The sequence below is a fragment of the Garra rufa genome, chromosome 18 (genome assembly GCF_049309525.1).
Source record: "Garra rufa chromosome 18, GarRuf1.0, whole genome shotgun sequence".
Lineage (NCBI taxonomy): Eukaryota > Metazoa > Chordata > Actinopteri > Cypriniformes > Cyprinidae > Garra > Garra rufa.
Window position 1 is genome coordinate 7340831 of NC_133378.1, and position 23068 is coordinate 7363898.

Genomic DNA, 23068 nt, shown 5'->3' on the forward strand with positions numbered 1-23068 from the left:
AAACTATTATTCTCTCTCTTTTCCCCCCTGGTGTATTAACTGTGCATTAATACCCCTCAAATAATTAATAAAATGTTGACAAAGATTTGACCGACTGGAGTGTTTTCTTATGTTTGGATGAATGAAATGTCATATGTCACGCCAAAGGAAAAATGTATTTTAAAAAATATATTTATTAAATAAATATTATTAAAAAATAACTATAAAGTTTTTTATATTTAATTTTTAAATAATTGTGCTGCATATTTTTGTGGAAATCATGGTACTTATATTTATTATATTATAAAATAAAATTATAATTAATATTTTATTTTAAAGTTGTACTGCATAATTTTGATTCATAAAATATATTTTTGTAAATAAAATCAATTATCAAATAAATTGCATATGCGTACATTTTATTTATGAAATACGTAAAAGAAATAATAAAATAAATGTAAAATAATTTGTATTTTATTTTAAAACAGTTGTGCTATATAAATTTAAATAAAATAATACTATTTCATTTTCATTTGTGGAAATCATGGTACTTTTTTATTATTTATTTAATAAAAAGTAAAATAAGTATTTTTAAATAAAATAAATTAAAAGCTAAAATAAAATGATAATATTTATTAGTTTATTTTAAAACAGTTGTGCTGCATAATTTGTGGAAATCATGGTACATTTTTATTATTTATATTGTTATAAAATAAACTAAAATAAAAAAAATTAAATAAAATTGTAATATTAGTTTATTTTAATACTGTTGTGCTGCATGGTTTTTGTAGAAATCATGGTACTTTTTTATAATTATAAATAAAATGAATTAATACATAGAATTTTTGTGGAAATCATTGTACTTTATTACTGTCACGTTGGAATAAGGAAGGGTCTGGGTCCAGGTGCAGGGAAAAGATATTATTTAATTAAACAAATAAACAAACAAAGCAAAAGGCCAACACGGCACACAATTAAACATGAACTGAAACACAAAATAACAAAATCCAGAACACGATCAAAAGCCAGGAATCTTCAAAAACACAACATAACACACAGGACAGAAGACAATGCAGACCTGAAAACGGAGTGAAGAGTGAGTGTTCTTATACAGAGTCCAGATAGTGAACAGCTGTGTGTGAATCAGTGTTAATGACAAAACAGACGTGATGAATCAGAGTGCAGTGCAAACAGCGACCTCAGGTGGCTGAGGGAAAACCCACAGCCCCGATCATGACAATTACAATATGTACTTTATGTAAATATATAAAAATAAATACAGTTGTGCTGCATAATTTTGTGGAAATCATGGTACTTATATTTATTATATTATAAAATACATTTATAAAATTAAATAAAATTATAATTAATATTTTATTTTTAAAAAGTTGTGCTGCATAATTTTTATTCATAAAATATATATTTTTTAAATTAAATAAATTATTAAATAAATTGCATATGCATACATACAATATTTATTTATGAAATAAAAGAAATAATAAAATAAATGTAAAATAATTTGTATTTTATTTTAAAACAGTTGTGCTGCATAATTTCTAAATAAAAAAATATTTTGAAATAAAATAAATTATTAAATAAAATAATAGTATTTCAAATTTTATTTTAAAATGGTTGTGCTGCGTAATTTTGTGAAAATCATGGTCATTTTTATTATTTATTTTAAAAATAAATATTTTTAAATAAAAAAAAATGATAATATTTATTATTTTATTTTAAAACAGTTGTGCTGCATATTTTTTGTGGAAATCATGGCAATTTTGTATTATTTATATTATAAAATGAACTAAATAAAAAAATTTATAATATTTATTATTTTAATTTAAAACTGTTGTGCTGCACAATTTTTGTGGAAATCATGGTACTTTTTATAATTTATTATAAATAAATAAATTAATTAATTAATATATATAATTTTTGTGGAAATCGTACTTTATTACAATACATACTTTATGTAAATATATAAATATATAAGGTTGTGCTGCATAATTTTGTGGAAATCATGGCAATTTTGTATTATTTATATTATTATAAAATGAACTATAAATTTTTTTAAAATATTTATTATTTTATTTTAAAACTTGTGCTGCATAATTTTTGTGGAAATCATGGTACTTTTTTATAATTTATTATAAATTAATTATTTTTTTGTGGAAATCATTGTACTTTATTACAATACGTACTTTATGTAAATATATATAAATATATATGCTTGTGCAGCATAATTTTGTGGAAATCATGGCAATTTTGTATTATTTATATTATTATAAAATGAACTAGATTAAAAATAATTAAATTATAATATTTATTATTTTAATTTAAAACTGTTATGCTGCATACATTTTGTGTAAATCGTTGTACTTAATTATATATATGTAAATATATATAAATATATAATATTATAAATATATATATATATAGAAGTATAGATACTTGTTTTGATGTATGCATGCATCCTTGCCGAATAAAAGTATATATATATATATATATATATATATTATTATTATTATTATTTTATTTTTTATTTTTTATTTTTTTTACTTACTGACCACAAACTTTTTAACGGCATGTATAAAATGTCATCAGTGTGTTAGTATATAAATAAATAAAATGTAGACTTTAATGCATTAACATGTAACATTATAAAAAACGGACTTAAATTAAAAATTCAGCTTATAAGTTCTCACTGTGCCATTATTTTTAGTAAATTACCATAAATTAGATTCACTCCTGCAAACGCTACCATGAGGTATCCCTAAACATGTACTTACAAAGATACTATACAGTTTACACTCTGGGATTTGTAGTTCCCTTTATTCGAAGACACGCACGACCCTATGAAATATGAAACTACACCTCCCAGCAGCATTAGTTAAACGTACAGTCGCAACAGCTGATTGTCAAATAGGAAACCAATAATGTCTGCCGTGTGTGGAGACGGAAGGGTCTCAGCGATGGAGTGCGGAGATAAATCATCCATGCGCTGCACAAGGTACGTTTTAACTTCTTTACAGCGTTACCTCACAGTTATTAAGGTCCATGCTGTCCTAATTTGTCTGTATACATAGTTGACATGTTATGGCGATGGTGACCTGTCACGCGCGTGCTGGGAGTCAATGCTCGGTTTTGCGTGTTTCTAAGACTTTACAACACACACATGTTAATCATATACATCTGATAATATTTATAAACACCTCCTAAAATAACAAGAAGGGTAGATACTTATTTTGATAGACACATTATTATGAAAATATGAATCTGTTTACTCGTCTGTTTTAGTTTGAAGGTATTATTTTGTAGGTCTGTCCACAAAATATGGATTAAAATATGTTTTCTTGGAAAATATATTATCAGTAAATGTATTTCCGCTCACTGTTGATATATGACAGCTGAAGCACATGGTGCCATGATCCAGGAGTAGCCCAAGTAGTATGTTATGACTCATAAGTGCATTTGTATGCAATATCTTCACCGTTATTTCTGTGGACCGTTTTTCAGCCACACCTAATTATTATATATAATTAAACTGCTTTGGCTGAAGTACAACATTGTTAACGACACCTGTAGTAGAGTTGGTTTCATTACACATGGTTGGATGCTCATGGTACGTGTTTTGAGATCAATTATTAAACGACAGAATGTTTTGTGTTAATTTGTACTATTTAATGGAAAATATTTAAAGTGCATATAGTTTATATTTCTAAAGCTGATCTCATTCTCTCCTCGTGTTTGCTTTGAGTCACACCTCCGCTTCGCAGTGCCGCAGTCTGCAGCCAGAGGGCGCTCTCATATAACTCATAACTAGCAAAGGTCATATTACTGTATATTTACAGTCAGCCAGCTGCTGTTGGGAATGTTCTCCATACGTGTAAACTGACATATATAGAATTAAAGTGGAAAGAGGACGACTTGACATTTGAGAGTGATGTCTAATAGGAGGATAAAATGTTTAATAGGTTATTGTCACACACAGAATCATACAGCCTACAGTAGGCACATAATTTTTTTAAAAGTTAATACTTTTAGTTAGAGTTTTTGCATTAAATTGCTAAAACGTCATGAGGTTACACTTTTATTTCAAATAAATGCTGTTTTTTAAGGCTACATATATATTATATATTTATTTTTTTTTTTAAATATGAAATAATTACCTAAATATTAAATCAATACCTTTTTCAACACTGATAATAAGAATGTTTCTTGAGCTGCAAATCAGCGAGCAATGATGCTGAAAATTCAGGTTTGATCCCACGAATAAATTATATTTTTCAATATATTAAACATAGAAAACAGTTCTTCAAAATTGTTAAGAAATATTATTGCATATGGGTCAATTCTTTGGATCTCAACATGATGTGTAGCTTTTTATGATCTTTTGGTCTGCTTCACTTCATCAGGCAGGTCCTGTTTAAGTGATTTCTTGATTTCACACATGTGGGTTTGGATTTTTTATTTTTCCTTCCTAAAAAAAACCTTCATTCAAAAACTGCATGTTGTGTTTACTTGTGTTATCTTTGATTAATATTTAAATTTGTTTGATGATCTGAAACATTAAAGTGTGACAAACATACAAAAAAAATAAAAAATCAGGAAGGGGGCCAACACTTTTTCACACCACTGTATATTGATGCATAAATATATTAATTTTAGATTTTATTTTAAAACAGTTGTTCTGCTTAGTATTTTGTAGAAACCTTTTTTGTAGATGCATCATCTTTTTCAGGATTTTTTGATGAATAGATTAAAAAACAGCATTTATTTAAAATAGTAATCTTTTGTAACATTGAACATGTATTTCTGTTGTTTGCGAACATGATGCGTCCTTGCTAAATGAAAGTATTAAATATACAAGAGTGTATGATAAAATTTAAAAAATCTAAATATACACTGCCAGTCAAAAGTTTTTGAACAGCAAGATTTTTCTTGTTTTTTAAAGAAGTCTCTTTTGCTCACCAACCTTGCATTTATTTGATCCAAAGTACAGCAAAAGCAGTAATATTGTGAAATATTTTTACTATTTAAAATAACTGCTTTCTATTTGAATATATTTTAAATGTAATTTATTTCTGTGATAAAATCTACATTTTCAGCATCATTATTCCAGTCTTCAGTGTCACATGATCCTTTAGAAATCATTCTAATTTGCTGATTTGCTGTTCAAGAAACATTTATTATTATTATAATTATCAATATTTAAAACAGCTGAGTAATTTTTTTTTTTTCAAGATTCTTTTGAATAAAAAGCTTTTATCAAAAATAAAACGCTTATTATACGTTATACCATTCAAAAGCTTTTTTTTTTGGAAAAGAAATGATAGAAATTAATACTTTTATTTATCAAGGATGCTTTGAATTGATCAAAAATAATGATAAAGACATTTATAATGTTACAAAAGATTCCTATTTCAGATAAATGCTGTTCTTCTGAACTTTCTATTCATCAAAGAAACTGAAAAAATTCTTCTCAGCTACATAACATACATACATAGCTTTTGTAACGTAATATTTTGGATCAAATAAATGCAAGCTTGGTGAGCAAAATCTTTGTGTAAATAATCAAAATATGTAATATTCTTATACATTTTTAAGGATTTTTGACAGTTTCTTCATGTATAACAACTATATTATTGTCATCTTTCTTCTGAACTTTCTATTCATCAAAAAAGACTGAAAAAAAATCTTCTCAGCTGTTTTCGACAATAATAATAATTGAAGTTTCTTGAGCAGCAAATCACAATATTAGAACGATTTCTGCAGGATCACGTGACTGGAGTTGTGATGTTAAAAATTCAGCTTTGAAATCGCAGGAATAAATTACATTTTAAACCATATTCAAATAGAAAACTTGTTTTAACCCCTTAAATGTCACTTCCATTTTTGAACAGGGACATGAAAGTGAAGAATTCAAACCTAATTTTTTATAATTCATGAACAAAAACATTTTGCAATGTGCATTTAATCTACTTTTTCCATGTAAATTCATTGTCTGATTTTAAAATGGCTTTCAAAGGGTGAATTTTGATATTTTAAGTTTTGAACTGATACATCATTTCTTATGATTTCTAAAGTGTGATCGAGAAAAAGGCAACAGGGAAGTCTGTTTGTGACAAAGGTCAGAACTCCTGTTATCAAGTAGATTTTTGAGGTGCACTCTTGTCATAAATGAATCTATTATTTTTCCTACATAATTTGTAACACACAAAAAATGTCAAATATCTATTTAGGAGCCTTAGACCTTTCCAACAATATATAGTTTGTCATGATTAGATTAGGATTTATTTGTAAAATGGTGAAGAAACTTAGGCGTCCCACAGAGTGGACGGGTGACAGTTAAGGGGTTAAATAGCAAAAGTGTTTCAAAAGTTCTTCAGTGCTATGATGTTTGAGTAAAGTTTACTTTTTTGTACTTGAGGACTGCAGAGTAAAATTAAAATAATTAAGTAGAAATTTAACTGCACGTTAAATTTACTTATTTCTTTTGCTAATTGTACTTAAATTAGTTAAGTAGATTTAATTCCATACTTAAATTTTACTTAAAAAAAAAAAACGTGCAAAAACTTCCAAAATAAAAAGTCAATTTGTTAAAATAATCTTATGTTATCATAAGCACTGGTTTTAATTTGCAACTATTAAGGATCGTAACACACACATATATGTTTATGAATGTGCGCGTGCTGTAACATTACATCCAGTACTGCTGGGATACTGAGTTTCATCATGATGTTTGTGAGGGGTGTCCCACGAGGGGGGCAGGTGAAGATACGCCCTGCAGGACAGGCTGGTTGATAAGGTGATCGCAGAGCCCATGGGGGTAATGAAGACAACGCACAGACACTGCACCTCAACACCTGCTCTCACGTCCATCGCTCTCCGCTTCACAGAGCAGCCTGATTTGTTTATGTTCCGAGCCTAAGAACACAAAAATTCAAAATCGCTCTCACAGAGCAGCAGCAGCAGTAGTCAGACTGTCACAGACAGAAGAGCTGGCCCATAAGAGGCCAGCGGAGGGGGGCGTGTGTGCTGCGTGTTTCCAACCTGCTGCTATTAATACCACCCGCCAAACATAATCTGCGGGATAGGTTATCCTCTTACGTTTGTTGGCAGGGTCCGTAGTAGCAAGAAAGACTGAACGGTTTGTCTTGAATGGTCCCAGCCCACTTAACGCTTGTGACGGGGAAAACAAAACCAAACCCGACGTAGAAAGCACAGTTTTGTTTTCCTCTCCTCTGCTTCACTTTCATTTTCTTCCTTGGCTTGCCAGAGGCAGGCTCTCTGAGCGGCTGTGTATGTGTGCGTCCCAGCAGTTATATTAGCGCTGATCTTTCTCTGGAGTTCTTGTTTGTCTATCTCTGCGTGCGCGTCATGAACACACTCCCAGCGTACACGGGAGCCAGGATATCAGGCTGCTGGGCTCTTAGAACAGATGGAAGGTAAGTCTGAGCATCTTTGTGCCTGTCCTCAGGTGTGTTGGACACTCTTGAGTTGTTTTGTTTGTGCACTTACTTGCAATCGTACTGTATGGTATTCAGCTGTTGCTGACAGGACTTGGCTTGCTGTGTTTTTTACAATCAGATTTATGCAGTGTTGGGAAGGTTACTTTGGAAATGTAATAGGTTACAGATTACAAGTTACTTGATTTAAAATGTAACAAGTAGTGTAACTTTTCAATTACTTTATAAAAGTAATGTAACTTATTACTTCTAATTACTTTTTGATTACTTTTCTAAATTTCGAATATTTTCAACTGTTATTCATTTTGAAACATTTAAACCAGGCAGAGTTAATCTTACAGTAGCACTCAACACTGATTATTGTCAGACTTTCAAAATCCTTCATCGCTTGAATTAGGTAAGGAATAATATACATCTTTATTTTGCGGTAACAACCGGCTACATACATCAACAACATCGTCCCACTTATTACACAACTGCTTCATAGATTATTTTGATGTTTAGGATAAAATCAGACACGAAACACTGATCTGAGTTGAAATATTTGAACGCAAAGCTTTCATGAAGAAATCAGTTGCTATAGCAAACGGCAAGTTCAAATTAGACATTTTAGGTATACAGTGCAGTCTTACCAGTTTTCTTACACAACATTTCACCACATAAATAATTAAGGGAGTAGTACTAGTTTGTTAGTTATTTTATAATCCATTACAGTGTACAAAAAAAAAAAAAAGTAAATGGCAGCAGCTGCGTTTGTATGAAACAATAGAGTGAGTCCACGATACCAGGATGACGGAAATAAGAAATTGTCCACATAATATTGAATTAAGCTTTAATCTTAAAAAATAAAGTTTATTTATAAACCCAGATAGGAAATAAAACAGTTATCGAATAAGCATGTGTCCTATTCTGTGTCCTAAACTCCTGAAACATTGGTGTCTCATTTTAGAGCAGTCAATGCAATTTATGAAAGAAGTCAATTAAGTCTGTAAGTGGGGGTGAGTGTGTGAAAAAATTCAGATGTAATCCCCTTTGTAATCACTGGCATTTTTCAGAAGTAACTGTAATTTAATTACATATGTTTTTTAAGTAACTGTAACTAATTACAATTACATTTATTTTGTAATTAAATTACGTATTTCCGTTACATGTAACTAGTTACTCCCCAACACTGGATTTATGTATGTGCTAATAACCTCAACTTAGGTTTCAGTTTGTTTTCTGGTATTGCAACGTGTTTGATAGAGTATATTCAAGTGATCTTCACAGTGTTTTTGCTCATTCCATCCATCAGTGAACGAACCAGAACCAGCTAATGTGCTGTCGTTGAGGTTAACGTCTGTATTTTTTTAAAGTTATAGTTCTCAAAACAAAAAATTATGTTACGTTGTTCATCCTCATGTTGTTCCAGAACCATATGACTGATGTTCCTCTGTGAAACGTGAAAAGAGATGTTTTGAAAAATGTTCACACTGCTCTATTTCAATAAATGGAAATCCCGGGTGTTTAAAACTATAGGTTTATATAACCTAAATGATATCTCTTACTGAAATATGTAGTAAAAAGCCTATAAAAGATTAACTTTATTTTTTAAAAACATCGTTTTATACATATTTTTGACTATGGGGGGTGGCATTATTTCGATGATGTAAAATGGTTGCACTCGGTGAGCTACTGTCGCTACCTGTTGCTATTTTTACCGTAAGACAACTCGGGAAAATGAAATGCTGATACAATGACCACATTGTGCAGCTTTTGGTAATTTGAAGTCGTAGGGCAACAAGCGAAGTGATGTAAGCAGGGCCTAAAACTAACTTTTTGCCAGACCTGCCAATGGCCGGTGACATGATCAAATTTACCAGGCCAAAAAATTAGTTTTTAACTTTTTGCAAAAACAGGGAGTTATTACTACTACAATGACTAAACTTACTCACAATATTTTAAATTTGTCCTGCTAATGGTATCTCTATTAAATGTATTTTCCCTCAATCAAACCTATTTAATATTACAGTATAAATTTAAGCCGTTGATTTTAACATTTAATAGGCTCTGAAAGTGATTTAAAAAAAATGTATATGCTTAAACCATACAGATACAGTGGTGTGAAAAAGTGTTGGCCCCCTTAATGATTTTTTTATTTTTTGCATGTTTGTCACACTTTAATGTTTCAGATCATCAAACTAATTTAAATATTAATCAAAGATAGCACAAGTAAACACAACATGCAGTTTTTAAATGAAGGGGGGAAAAATCCTGCGTGAAAAAGTGTTTGCCAGAACACATCTTGATGATCTCCAAGACTTTTGGGAAAATACTCTGTGGACTGACGAGACAAAAGTTGAAATTTTTGGAAGGTGTGTGTCCCATTACATCTGGCGTAAAAGTAACACAGCATTTCAGAAAAAGAACATCATACCAACAGTAAAATCTGGTGGTGGTAGTGTGATGGTCTGGGGCTGTTTTGCTGCTTCTGGACCTGGAAGACTTGCTGTGATAAATGGAACCATGAATTCTGCTGTCTACCAAAAAATCCTGAAGGACAATGTCCAGCCATCTGTTGGTGACCTCAAGCTGAAGCAAACCTGGGTTCTGCAGCAGGACAATGATCCAAAACACACCAGCAAATCCACCTCTGAATGGCTGAAGAAAAACAAAATGAGTGGCCTAGTCATAGTCCTGACCTGAATCCTACTGAGATGCTGTGGCATGACCTTAAAAAGGTGGTTCATGCTCGAAAACCCTCCAATGTGGCTGAAATACTACAATTCTGCCAAGATGAGTGGGACAAACTTCCTGCACAGCGCTGTAACAGACTCATTGCAAGTTATCGCAAACACTTGATTGCAGTTGTTGCTGCTAAGGGTGGCCCAACCAGTTAAGTTTAGAGGGCAAACACTTTTTCACACAGGGCCATGTGGGTTTGGATTTTGTTTTCCCTTCATGATGAAAAACTTCATTTAAAAACTGCATGTTGTGTTTACTTGTGTTTTCTTTGATTAATATTTAAATTAGTTTGATGATCTGAAACATTGAAGTGTGACAAACATGCAAAAAAAAAAATCAGGAAGGGGGCCAACACTTTTTCACACCACTGTATACATCATTATTCAAGCTGCAAAAGTTTTTCAGTGACAAGCAGTTGAGTGATTTCTTTTGTTCTGTGATTTACACCAGCGACAGACTTCAGCAGGTTTCACTTTAAAATCAGCGCTGTCTCTTTAAAACTTGTTTTTCGAGATTTTATCCCTACTCTTTATAGTCTTTTATGATTTTATAACTTATTTAAGACTAGGTTTACGAGGTAACTCATCTATTGTGACATAATTGTGTGTGTTTTCGTCCATTGAAGTGCTACTGTTGTGCTGTCTGAAGTGGCTCATCGTATGCGTACAGCCGAACGTGCAATGTTTCAAACTATATTCAGGGCTCTAGACTAACTTTTTGCACTGGTTGCACTGGTGCGCCTAACTTTTTTTCTTAGGTGCACCAGCACAAAAGTTAGGTGCACCCAAATTTTCAACCGCATCACATTTAACACCGCAGTTTTACAAGTTCACTTTTTTTATTTATTTTTTTTTTTTTTTAATCCCTGTCCATAGAGGCAATATTGACTTGTAAATGATTAACTAACACTCTGGTCAATATAAAGTTCTTTATTTGAAGCACAATTCTACAAGAAAGGCAACTTACTGAAAAAGTGTTGGTGCCTAAAGTGCTTTACTGAGCTGAAATTTAAACTTTCAAATTTCAAGATAATTAACTAAAAAGAAAATCTAAATTAAGTGTTTTAAGGGCTTCAAACTGAACACCTCATGGCTTGATGCGATGACTCCTATAAATTGGGCGCATGCAACATCATTGCTGTACGTCGGGTTTACGTTCAAGCCATTTTTCTTCATAAGAATCAGTGTTCCCCCTAGGTTTCCAGCTTTTTTTTGGGGGGGGGGGCATATTTTTTTCCCCGGTACTTTACCCTACTTTGTGTAATAACGAAAACATTTCAGCGAAAAAAATAAGTCCAAAACTCTCTATTTTAACATTTTGAACAATAGGGCTCTACAATCTTTTTTTTTTGTTTTTGTTTTTTAGAAATTCTTGTTTTAATTTTTCTCATAATCAAATGAAAGCATAAACATTTATTTATTTTTAATCAAATGAAAAATAAACCTTTTTAATTTTTGGCAAACATATATATGATTTATAAATAGGAATATATAAACACCTAACGTTACATTATACTGTACAAAAGTAATACAGGACTAATATTGTTCTGTTTGATGTTAAACCGTACTTTTATTTTGACAGGTTGCCGTGAAGTTTCTGTGTGTACAGTATGATATGATACTAGTTTTCTCAAATGAAACGGTAAAAGTGAAACTCACAGCAGCGATTTGGCGATTGAGTTTATCTGTTCATGTGAGATGCAAATGCAAAAAATTAGCGGGAGTGTCACGCGTGCTTCAATAGCCTATATGCGTGTAGTAAAAAAAAATACACGTCTCCACCATTCATACATAGAGGCAAACGGAACATGCAGGATTCATATTAAACGGTCTTTATGCCTTTCAGTTTTCACAGACACTAGTCCATATCGCGATTTGAATTAAGTGACAGACCAACTTTTGATTTATCAATCCAAAAATCGACGTATTACGTGGCATTCCGCGCCATAGTAAATTCGTTTTTTATGAATGGAGTCCGCGATCCAGTCCGTGTTTTTGCGAGGCATTGTAAACGCTTGACCATGTAGTGACAGCCTGACTGCATCACATGCATTTTCAAACGTACACACACGTACAGGAATATCTGGACCACGGCCAATCAGAGGGGGGGCGGGATCCGTCCTTCATCTCTGATTGGTTTAGACCACGATATGGGTCTAATGTGTGTCTGTTGTTGAACAACAGGGAGACTTTAAGAGTGACGGAGTTTCGTTTTTTTCCCCCTCGAACGGCTGGTCGCACCGGTGCAACCTTTGATTTTTTTTAGTCGCACCATTGAGAAATTAGGTCGCACGTGCGACCAAATTGGTCGCACTCTAGAGCCCTGATATTTCACTGCACCATTTAGGCAGCATAACCCCAGGTATGTGTTGCCACATTCACAGAAGAAAAAAGTTAATCTTATGAAAAGAAGCAGCAATATCTTCTCCAGTAAAAGTTATTATATGTGTAGTCTCAGCCTCAGACGTCACGCCCACAGAACGTTGGCTAAACGTCTGATGCATATGGTACACTTAACTGGAAACACTTCAGGAATGTCGAAGTCGTCATCTGATTAGTTGAATTTGATCGGATATCCGGTAGACGCGAGTGCCGCGTTTATTTTCGGTCCGCCGGGAAACAAAGCGCAGACTGATTTACTCTGCGTTGTGCTAAAATGTGCTTATGCAGATGCCATAGTTGTTATGCACATATGCGCCGTTCGCGAACAAATTACTGACTTACTGCTTGTTCTCCCTCTTCTTATTTAACTTCCAATGCTGGTTATTTCAATGACTGACTTGTTGCACACCAGTCTGGTGTTGTGGGGGCATTTCCACGCACCGAAACGAACTGTGATTGGTTGTTTGACATGTCGGTCAAACGGTCTTATGGGCGGGCCTTGGCCAATGAAAGCTTCCATGAATTCCAGACCTTCAGCCGTCACTCTGAAGGTCTGGCTATGCAAGACTATTATAAGTGTGTCTAGGGACAAGCTGGCCATCACACTGCTCTGACCTTATCAGCCCGTTTGTATTACATTAATTGATTCGCTCTTGTCGCTTATGACAGAACAGCTAATCACGATGATCTTGTTGTGTTATTTTATGCGCTTAGTTAGAAACAGTGAATCTCTTTAAAAACTGTCTGTTGTTTTTACTACATTGCATTGTTATATTTCATAAAAGTTTTATTCTGCAACTGGCAGCGGATACTGTTGTATTTAATCGCCAATGCCAATGTCCCATTTGGCGCTTGGCGAGTGCTAATTTTAGGCTCTGGATGTTTTCGCTCCTTTCCTCGCGATAAGAAGAGGAGAAAAGAATGGGAAGATGCCTGTGGCCTAAAGAACCGTGTCTTTGTTCTCTCCACTTTAGCCCTGAAGCCTTTGAGGCTTTTATAAGACCACAGCTACTGTCATGACACCACAGCCACTAAAGGAGTTTCTTAGCAATTTCACTTGATATCTGCGGGCTTTTAGACTCATTGTGTGAAAAAATTCAATGGTGTTGCATTTGGTTTAGGTTTAGGTCTAGGTCTATGCTTATATCCATTAATTCCTGTAAGCTGTTTCAGTAGGTGTGGTAGTCGTATTAATATTTTATTTTCCGAGTTGTGTTGTGGAAAATATAGCAACAGGTAGCATTTTTAATTTTTGAAATAACAAACTTTAATGGGTTTTCTACGACATATTTCATTTATGTTATATTAAGCCATACAAGTCTTAATACCATTATTGACAAATTGTGTTCCCTTTAATATATTCCTTAAATTCTCTTTACTTGGTCTTTAAAAAGTTTTAAATTTACCATTATAAAACCTTCAGAAACCCTGATTAAAAAAAGCCAAAATGGCTTGTGCACTATATTGAAATTCTCCCAAGTTGTTTACTGAAAATGCTTCAAAGTTCTGTTCACCATATGTGACCCTGGATATCAAAACCAGTCATGAGGGTACATTTTTTGAAACAGAGATTTACACAAACTCTGAAAGCTGAATAAATAGGTTTTAAGGATAGTACAATATTTTGCTGAGTTACAACTAAAAAACTGAAATCTGAGGGAGCAAAAAATCTAAACATTGAGAAAATCAACGTTACGGTTGTCAATATGAAGTTCTTGGCATTGCAAATTACTAATTAAAAATTTACGGTAAGAAATGTACAAAATATCTTCATAGAACACAATCTTTACTTAATATCCTAATGATTTTTGGCATAAAAGAGAAATCGATCATTTTTTCCCATACAATGTGATGTTGGCTACTACTTAAGACTGGTTTTGTTGTCTAGGGTCAGTTTTTTATATTTAATTGTGTAGTGTTAGTGCAGCTTGAATATTCTGCTAGAATCTCAATTTGTTTTCTACGGAAGAAAGACAGATGTACAGTACATGAAGACAGACTGTCATTTTGGTGAACTATTCCTTTAAGTGAGACTTTTACAAACTGTACTTTACAGTGGTTCATTTTTTTCTGAAAATGCAAGGGCAGGGTTCACCGTTTGCCATCTTATCTGTTATCGCTCTCTCATATTGCAGCAGGGCAGATAAAAAGCCAAGGTGATCTGTATTCACACAAACAGAAACTCAAAGGCACAATCACCACACAAGACACCTTTTCTGTCCGGAAAACTTGCTTTATTCTACCAGTTTAACCAGTTGTACCATAGTTACACAGGTTCAAAGTCTAGGCATTGTGGGTTAACCATGGTATGTAAGCATGTTTAGGGATTATGCAGTCATGCACCACCTGATCTGACTGGCTTTTTAAACATATAGATGTTTAGTTGACAGTAGGCTACGTGTTTTTGTTCTTCTGCTTAATGGACAAGTACATGCACTCATCTGTGGACTTCAGGCTTTCCCACCTGCTTCGGTAAGTATTTTTTGTTAAAACTTTCAGTTTCTCACTGCTTGTGAGCTCCTAAGGTGTGAGTGTCTCACGGGTATCCGCCAATTTTATCTTGTGTATCTTTCATTGATTTATGACTCATCAATCATTCCAGAAATGCTCTTAGAAGTTATGCATTCCTGTACTTAGAAACCAAAGCTTGTTTTCAACAAACAAATGCACCATTACCATAATTTGCTTATGCATACTGGTAATTACTAGTCGCACGTACAGTATGAATGGTCATTTTACACTAGTTACAGAAGTATGTAACAAATAATAGAAATTATTAGCATGTATGTGCTGTAAATATATGTAGGCTACTTGATTGATTAAATGAACTATTAGTTTGTAATATATGGCTTTAAGCATAGTTGTTATCCAGTTTTATTGCGCCATAATTGGTTCCAAAAATTGATTATGGTATCATTAATGTTGCTTTATTAGGGCCCTATGATTTCTACAATGTGTTTTAACACGGAATGTCATAGAATTTGCCAAATTTTGGATTAATACATCAAAAGTAGGCCAGAACACTTAAATCAGAATGCGATATAGACTTGTGTCTGTCACTACTAAGCTACAAAAATACTATTTAGGTATGAATTCTGCTTGTTCTGCATGTCTTTGTGTGAATGAGTGGTGCAGATGCACAGTTTCATTTAATACACACACACTGAAGTGTGACTCTCACTGTGTTTTCAGCCTAATCATAATCTCTAGAACTGCTCTGAAAACACTTTGTGAGCGTTTTACTATTTCTTTTGAGATAAGCTATCTTCATATCATATACAGACAAAAACTTAAAGGTCTTCTCAGTAACCTGTCAAGATAAGAGTTTGGCTTAATTTGAAAAAATTGTGACAGAAATGTATTTCTTAATGTAATGATAGTATTACTACTAATTATAAAATTATTAAAACATTATTTTTAAGCATTTTTTTTAATAAAAATGTATAGTATTTCTGGGAAAATAAAATAGATAGTGTTTTTTACCATCAAAACAGAGCATAGAAAAATTAAAATGGTAAGAAAAAAATGGATTCCAGAGAAATTAAAACGAATCTAATTTTTAAAAAAATGAAACAGAATTTAGGAAATAATAAAATGGATTACATAGAGCCCTACTTTATTTTTATTTTAATTAAGGGGATAGTAAAATGAAAAATCTGTGGTTCCTTACTCTCTGTCATGTTGTTCAAAACCCAAAAGACTTTAATTTATTTTAATTAATTTATTTTAAGATATTTTAAATAATGAAACCTAAGAGATTTTGTTCCCTCTATTAGAATCCAAGTTTTCCCTACTTTTTATTTATTTGAATTAAAGGGATAGTTCAGCCAAAAAATATATATATATATATATGTAATTCCTTATACCCCATTATGTTGTCTGAAACCAATTAGACTTTAATTCATCTTTGAAACACAAATTACTATATTTTTAATAATGAAACCTAAGAGATTTTGTGTCCCTCCATTGAAATCCAAGTTTTCTGAAGAGAAACAATTGCTTTATATGATAAACTTGATGAAATCAATTAATTACAGGTGCGTTTGATTATTAAAATTTTATCCAAAAATAATCATGAAAAACACCGAATTTTGTCTTTTGCCTTAAAATTGTCATTTTTGTTCAACTTATAATAAATTCCTGTTAAATTGTGTAAGTTTCATGATTTAAATTAATTAGACATGCTTTTTGATGCTTTTTAATTAATTAATTAATTTATTTATTTTTTGGTTTAAGCATTAAAAAAATCCAAACAGAAAAAAATTAATTTGGAACAAAATAAAACTGATTTTGAAAAGGAATAAAACGGATTACATAGGGGCCCTACTTTTTTTAATCTAATTAAAGGGATAGTTCAATCAAAAAAAAAAATCTGTAATTCCTTTCTTCCTGTCATGTCCTTCGAAACCCATAAGACTTTGAAACACAAATTAAGACATCTTTAACACCACACAAAAAAAAATAAAAATAAATCAAATACGGTAACCATAAGATCAACCGCACTTTACACAGAAGTACAAGCCTCAGGACCCTGTGGGTTGTCTTTATTCACTCTATGCTACCACTGGCAATACCTGCGTTTTCATTATTAATAACGAAAGATCAAACACTTGCTTAGAACTAAAATCACTTGAGCAAAATGAGGTCAGTTGCTTTGCTCAAGCTGAACTGTCATAAACAATTTATAACCGACGTGACAACTCTGATATTTCTGTTATCTCAGTTATATAGATCATGATGTGACACATTTATTGTTGGCGTGTTTGTTCATTGTACAGTAATATGGGCCTGCTGTTGTTTGTGCCAGAGGCTAAAACGTACTACAACTTTTATAATGGCACTGTTATCAGATCATGACAGAGTTTTTTCAGTCTTTCCTTGTTGAAATAGATGAAGCTGTATGATGCTTGCTGAGTCAATTAGTAACTGACAGTTTGTGAGCAGGAAGTCAGACTTGACACAGGAAATAGCAGGACGTGACCTGTCTTGTTTATTGTATCTTATTTCCTCTTTTTAATAGTGGTGCTGGGGAAGGCTCTCTCGACAGGCTCCTCCCATCCGTCAACACCAGCCTGTCTCCACGAAAACGAACCACCAGCCAGTGCAAATCAGAGCCTCCGCTGCTGCGGACCAGTAAGAGGACCATCTACACCGCCGGACGCCCACCGTGGTATAATGAACACGGCACCCAGTCCAAAGAAGCTTTTGTTATCGGTCAGTATATTAAAGCACTCCGGGTAGGAAAAATCAATGCTAACTCATATTGTTCATTGTTCATCATATACTGGTCTGTTTTTACCCATAGGGCTTTGCGGAGGCAGTGCCTCAGGCAAAACAACAGTTGCTCGTAAAATTATCGAGGCCTTGGATGTTCCTTGGGTTGTTCTTCTGTCAATGGATTCCTTCTACAAGGTGACACTTCATCTCATTGTCAATCACTCATGCGTTAAACGTGCTGTAGATATTAGTGAAATATGGGTTCTGGGAAATCACACCCATTTCTATGACAGCCCTAAGCTCTGCATATAGTGCACAAGGTTCAGTCTCTGGCTGTGATTTATTTTGAAGGCATGTCTTTTGTGGGCAGGGTTTTGGAGCTTACAGTAGATTAGCGTAATGACTGACAGAACCTTAAACACATGCATATTTTCTTCTGTTACAATTCCTTGGCAAACCTGAAGTTATACAGTACATGAAAAACTGACCCGAATTTAGCCTTAAACCCAGTTGTTTGTAGGGTTCCAGTGGCCGCGTTCACAAAATTTAGAAAATTAAGACATTTCTTAAAGGGAACCCCGGGGTATTAAGACTTGTATGGCTTAAAATAACTACTAAAATACTATGGGGCCTTTGAATGCTTGAATCTGATTGGCTGATGAACGTTCTAATGGTGTGCATTATTTTCAGGGAAATGCACGGCGAACGTAGTTCCAGGCAGAACTTGACCGCTGGACATGTCTATATCACTTCACCACACGATTTCAGTTATAAGTCCTTACAGCCCAAAACAGCAAAATAACCAAAACCCCAACAACACTGGCCAAACAGATAAAAACAGTAAACAATAGGATAAAAATGACTGGTTATTTCTATGTTTTTGCCACAATATTACGTTTTATTGTGTACGGAAAGCACATACTCTATTTCTCCCACTCACAGACGCACACACACATTAGTATACACGCTAATACTGTTAGCGCTGCTCTGATGATTAACAACTTAAAAACTACATGACGGTTCTCACACGTGAGGTAACAACAGTGTGGTCGTGAAGAAAATGAACTTAAAGTTTCACTATTAGTAGAGACCGATGCTGCCAACCACTTTTGAGAATAGCAGACTTGAGAGAGGTAATTCACAAGCTTAATCACTCTCTCCTTCTCTCTTTTTGTCTGTCTGAACTTCATTATTAACTGCATTAGTTTGCTATCAGCGGCTCAAGTGCCATTACTAGGTCTAAAATGACGTTTTTGAATTGGCAATAAAGGCATTGGATGAGCAGAGTAAGAAGAGTAGCATTTTAAGGACAAAAAACGGACAATTGTCTTGAAATATATCATCTGATTGGTGTCTTGAGGTGTGGTAACTGTAGTATAAGCAGAATAATTAACTTCGGTCTGTTGAATTCATCGAAAATAATGCACCTCGGGTGTGCATTGTTTTCGAAGAATTCAATGGCTCGTTGTCAATTATTCCTTACGGAAATGATGTCTCATACTGAAATATGTAGTAGAAAACCCATGAACGGTTTACGTTATTTTAAAAAAATAGCTTGGTGAGCTACTGGTGCTACCTGTTGCTATATTTACTGCAACACAACTTGAAAAAGTTAAATACTGATATGATACCACATTGTTCGGCTTTTGGTTAGGGATGCACGATTAATCAAAGACGCTTCTGTAATCAGTAGTAAATCACCAGCAAGTCCTTTCAGATAGAGCAGCATTTACTACACGAAGCCGTAGTTCTCTGACAAGCTATGCCATTCCGCATCATGCGATGGTGAAATCAAAGCTATTGTTCTGCTATATTGACAGGTGTTTGCATAGCTTCTCAATGAAATAAGGCTCTGTGTAGTGAATACTGCTACATCTGACAGCATGTGAAAATAAGACATTTAATAACATGTTTTTAGTCCATAACGTCAGTCGAGTGTTTGAAATAAATCCTTCTGTGAGATGATGTGGCTTCTTGCACAGAATAAGGCACGCAACATATTTCTTAGTATTCTAAGCAGTAATGAAGGCATTGCATAGTTTATTATATGGAAAATTATAAGAAGAACTCAGATAATCCATAAATTGTCGTAGTCGTGTGCCGTGTGTTTATTAGTCACGTTGAATCATTGAAAGCAGTTAAGTCTTGTGCCCTCTGACCTTCAGATGGAGATTTACTAGTGAACACAGAAACGTGCTTCCTTGACCAGATGTACATGACAATGGCAGCTTTTGCTTAATTGCGCAATTTATTGTGCAGCTCTACTTTTGGTTGTAATTTTCAATTAAAGGGCAACAAGAGAAGCTGCATTAAGTCTTGACTGATTTAAGAAGAGGAGCAAAGAATAGGAAGATGTGTTTGGACGAGTAAAACTTCCTAAAGACATCCATCTTCCTTCTTTCCACTTTAGCCCTGATGCCTTTGAGGCTTTTAGTTGAACACAGCTACTGAAAGAGCTTACAAGCAGCAGAGACAAGAAACGCTAGATGCCATCCTGGCAGGATGTAAACATGCCGATGCTTGTCATGAATCCGCAGCCATTGAAGGACTTTCTCAGTGCGGATTTCACTTGATATCTGGTGGCGTTTACACTCTCTGTGAGGAAAATCAGTGGTACGCCATTTGTTTTTTCATCTACCCTTTGATCTATCATCACCTGTACTGTGCCGTGCAAAAGTATTCATACACCTTCATTATGTTGCTGCCTTATGTTAAACTGCTTTAAATTACTTTTTTCCACATCAATCTACACTCTATACACCATAATGGCAAAGCAAAAAACTGTTTTTAACATCTTTGTTAATTTATTAAAAATAGAAATAATTAAATGACCTAAATGATTCAATTGCATAAGTATTAACACCCTTATCTTGGACAGTTGAAATTTAGCTCAGGAGCATCCATATTGTTCGTAGATGTTACTACACTTTGAGTGAAGTTAAACTGTGACAAATTCAATTGAATGGGTATGATTTGGAAAGGCACACACGTCTTTATAAAAGGCCTAACAGCTGAAAATGCATATCAGGGCAAAAACCAAGCCCTGATGTCACACATCTGAGTTCTGAAAAAATCTGCTGAATGGAAGGTTCACAGAAGCATGTAGTCTCCATTACCCTTAATAGAAGAAGTTTGAAACAACCAGGACTCTGCCTAGAGCTGGCCTCCTGGCCAAACTGAGCAATTGATGGAGAATGACCTTGATGGTCACTCTAGTTGAGCTTCATGATCATATGTGGAGAAACCTACAGAAGGATAAACATCACTGCAACACTATACCGATCTGGTCTGTATGGCAGTGTGGCCAAACTCAATCCTCTCCTTGGTGAAGACGCATGAAAAAAAAAAAAAAAAAAAAAACTTGAAATTTGCAACAAAGCACCTGAAGGACCCTCAGACTGAGAAACAAGATTTTCTGGTCTGATGAACCTCAATTTCAAGCATCATGTTTGAAGGAAACCAGGCACTGCTCATCACCTGCAGAGTACCATCCCAAAAGTAAAGCGTGCCTGTAGCAGACTCATGCTGTGGGGTGGTTTTTTAGTGGCAGGGACTGAGGGACTCATCAAAGTAGAATAAAAGCTCAACACAGCAAAATATTGAGATGGCCTTAATGAAAACCCAGTCCAGAGCATTCAGAACCTCAAACTGGGCAGAAGGTTCACATTTTTATGAGCACAATGACCCTAAGCACACAGCAAGAGTGGTTTATAGACAACTCTGTGAATGTTAGTGCCTGGGGTTGAACCCCATCAAAGATTTCTGGAGAAACCTGGAAATGTCTTCCAGACCACATCCAAGCTTACTGAGCTTGAGAGGTGAAGAAGTGAGGAGAAGAATGGCAGATAATTGCCAAATGTTGATGTGCAAATCTTGTTGCATCATAACCAAAACACACAAAGCTGAAAAGGTGCTTCAACTAAGCACTGAGTTAGGAGTATGAATACTTATGCAATGTACTCATTTTTTTTTTTAAATAAATTTACAAAGTTATGACAATTCTTTTTTTGCTTTGTTATTATGGTGCATAAAGTGTGGATTAATGTGGAAATTTAATTTAATTTAAAACGGTTTAACATAAGGCAGCAAAATAACAAAACATGAAAAAATGCAAGGCACTGTAAGCTCTTTCAATAACTGTGGTCATTGTACTTGTATTTTCTGAGTTGCTTCTTCTGAGTTTCTGAGGCAACAGCATGCGCCAGTAGCTCACGTCATCGAAATAATGGTGTCTCCAGTAGTCCAAAATGTATATAAAACAATGTGGATTTTTTTTAAAATATCTTAAATCTTTTATGGTTTTTCTACTACATTTTTCAGTCAGAAACATCATTTACATTACATTAAGCCATACAAGTCTTAATACCCAGGGTTCCCTTCAAGATAAAATTTTAAGTAGCACATAAAAATGTTCAGTGTTGGAAATTTGTAAGAATTCTCAAACACATCTTATTTTTAAACTCATTAAAAAAACCTGAAGCCCATCATAATAACAACATTAGTAAATAAATTATTAAAAGCAATGCAATTCAGTGTGTTTGCCTACTTTGTTTAGCCTGTTTTAATGAAATAATACACATAAAGTTTCGTGGCCCGTAAAAAATATTTATAGCCATTAAATTTTCTTACTGGCAGGTGTGGCAAAATGATTATGTATATTTAGTTTGTGTCATGTTGTAATGCTTAATGTTTAAAACAACCCTATAAATCACAATCACAAATATATTTTCTTTGGTGAAAACAAGCTCTAACTTTTAGAGGTTATTTACTATACAATGATTTTAAGTTTTCTCTTTAAAACAATCTTAAGAAAAAATCTAATAAAATGTTTTTGTGAGTACAGAATGTACTTGAACATATTTTTAAGTTGGAAAATAGGAAGAAAATAAATAATTTGATTGTTATGCTTCCTGAATCTGGCTCAGGTACTTCTTGACTGGTTTATTTGACTTGAATCAAAACTATTTTATGTTTGAGATTCTTTTCTGAAAGGTTGACTGGTACAATGTCAAATATTTTCTTTATTTATGGAAATCAGTGTGGAAATTCTAGTTCTTCAACCCTCATCCAGATGTGAGAATATACAAACTCTGTCCAGAGATACGAAACATTCATGCATCTGTTCACATTAAGAGAAAGAGAGTGCATTCATGAGCCATTAGCGTGCTTTGAGTTTTATAATCCATTAAGTCCTTGAGGCAGCTGCTGACTTTACAGCACAGTGAGGAATCTCAGTGTAAACACTGCTTAGATCCTCTCAGGTGTGCTGAGAAACTCAAGCATCTTTACTGTGGTCCG

The 23068-nt window shown here is 33.7% G+C and overlaps 1 protein-coding gene across 5 annotated transcripts in view; it reads left to right on the forward strand.

Moving 5' to 3' along the window:
- Nucleotides 1-2880: 2880 nt before the first annotated feature.
- LOC141291699 (uridine-cytidine kinase-like 1) overlaps nt 2881-23068 on the forward strand; it is a 51332-nt gene continuing 31144 nt past the window's right edge. For 2 of the 5 annotated variants that reach the window (XM_073823858.1, XM_073823857.1), the window contains exons 1-3: nt 2881-2989; nt 17574-17767; nt 17859-17965. In XM_073823858.1, the coding sequence (XP_073679959.1) occupies nt 2916-2989; nt 17574-17767; nt 17859-17965 (375 nt within the window). In that variant the 5' untranslated portion in view covers nt 2881-2915. Of the gene's footprint in view, nt 2990-7146; nt 7428-14749; nt 15026-17573; nt 17768-17858; nt 17966-23068 lie in introns of those variants that run through there. The other 3 variants (XM_073823860.1, XM_073823859.1, XM_073823861.1) reach the window with 3 other exon arrangements.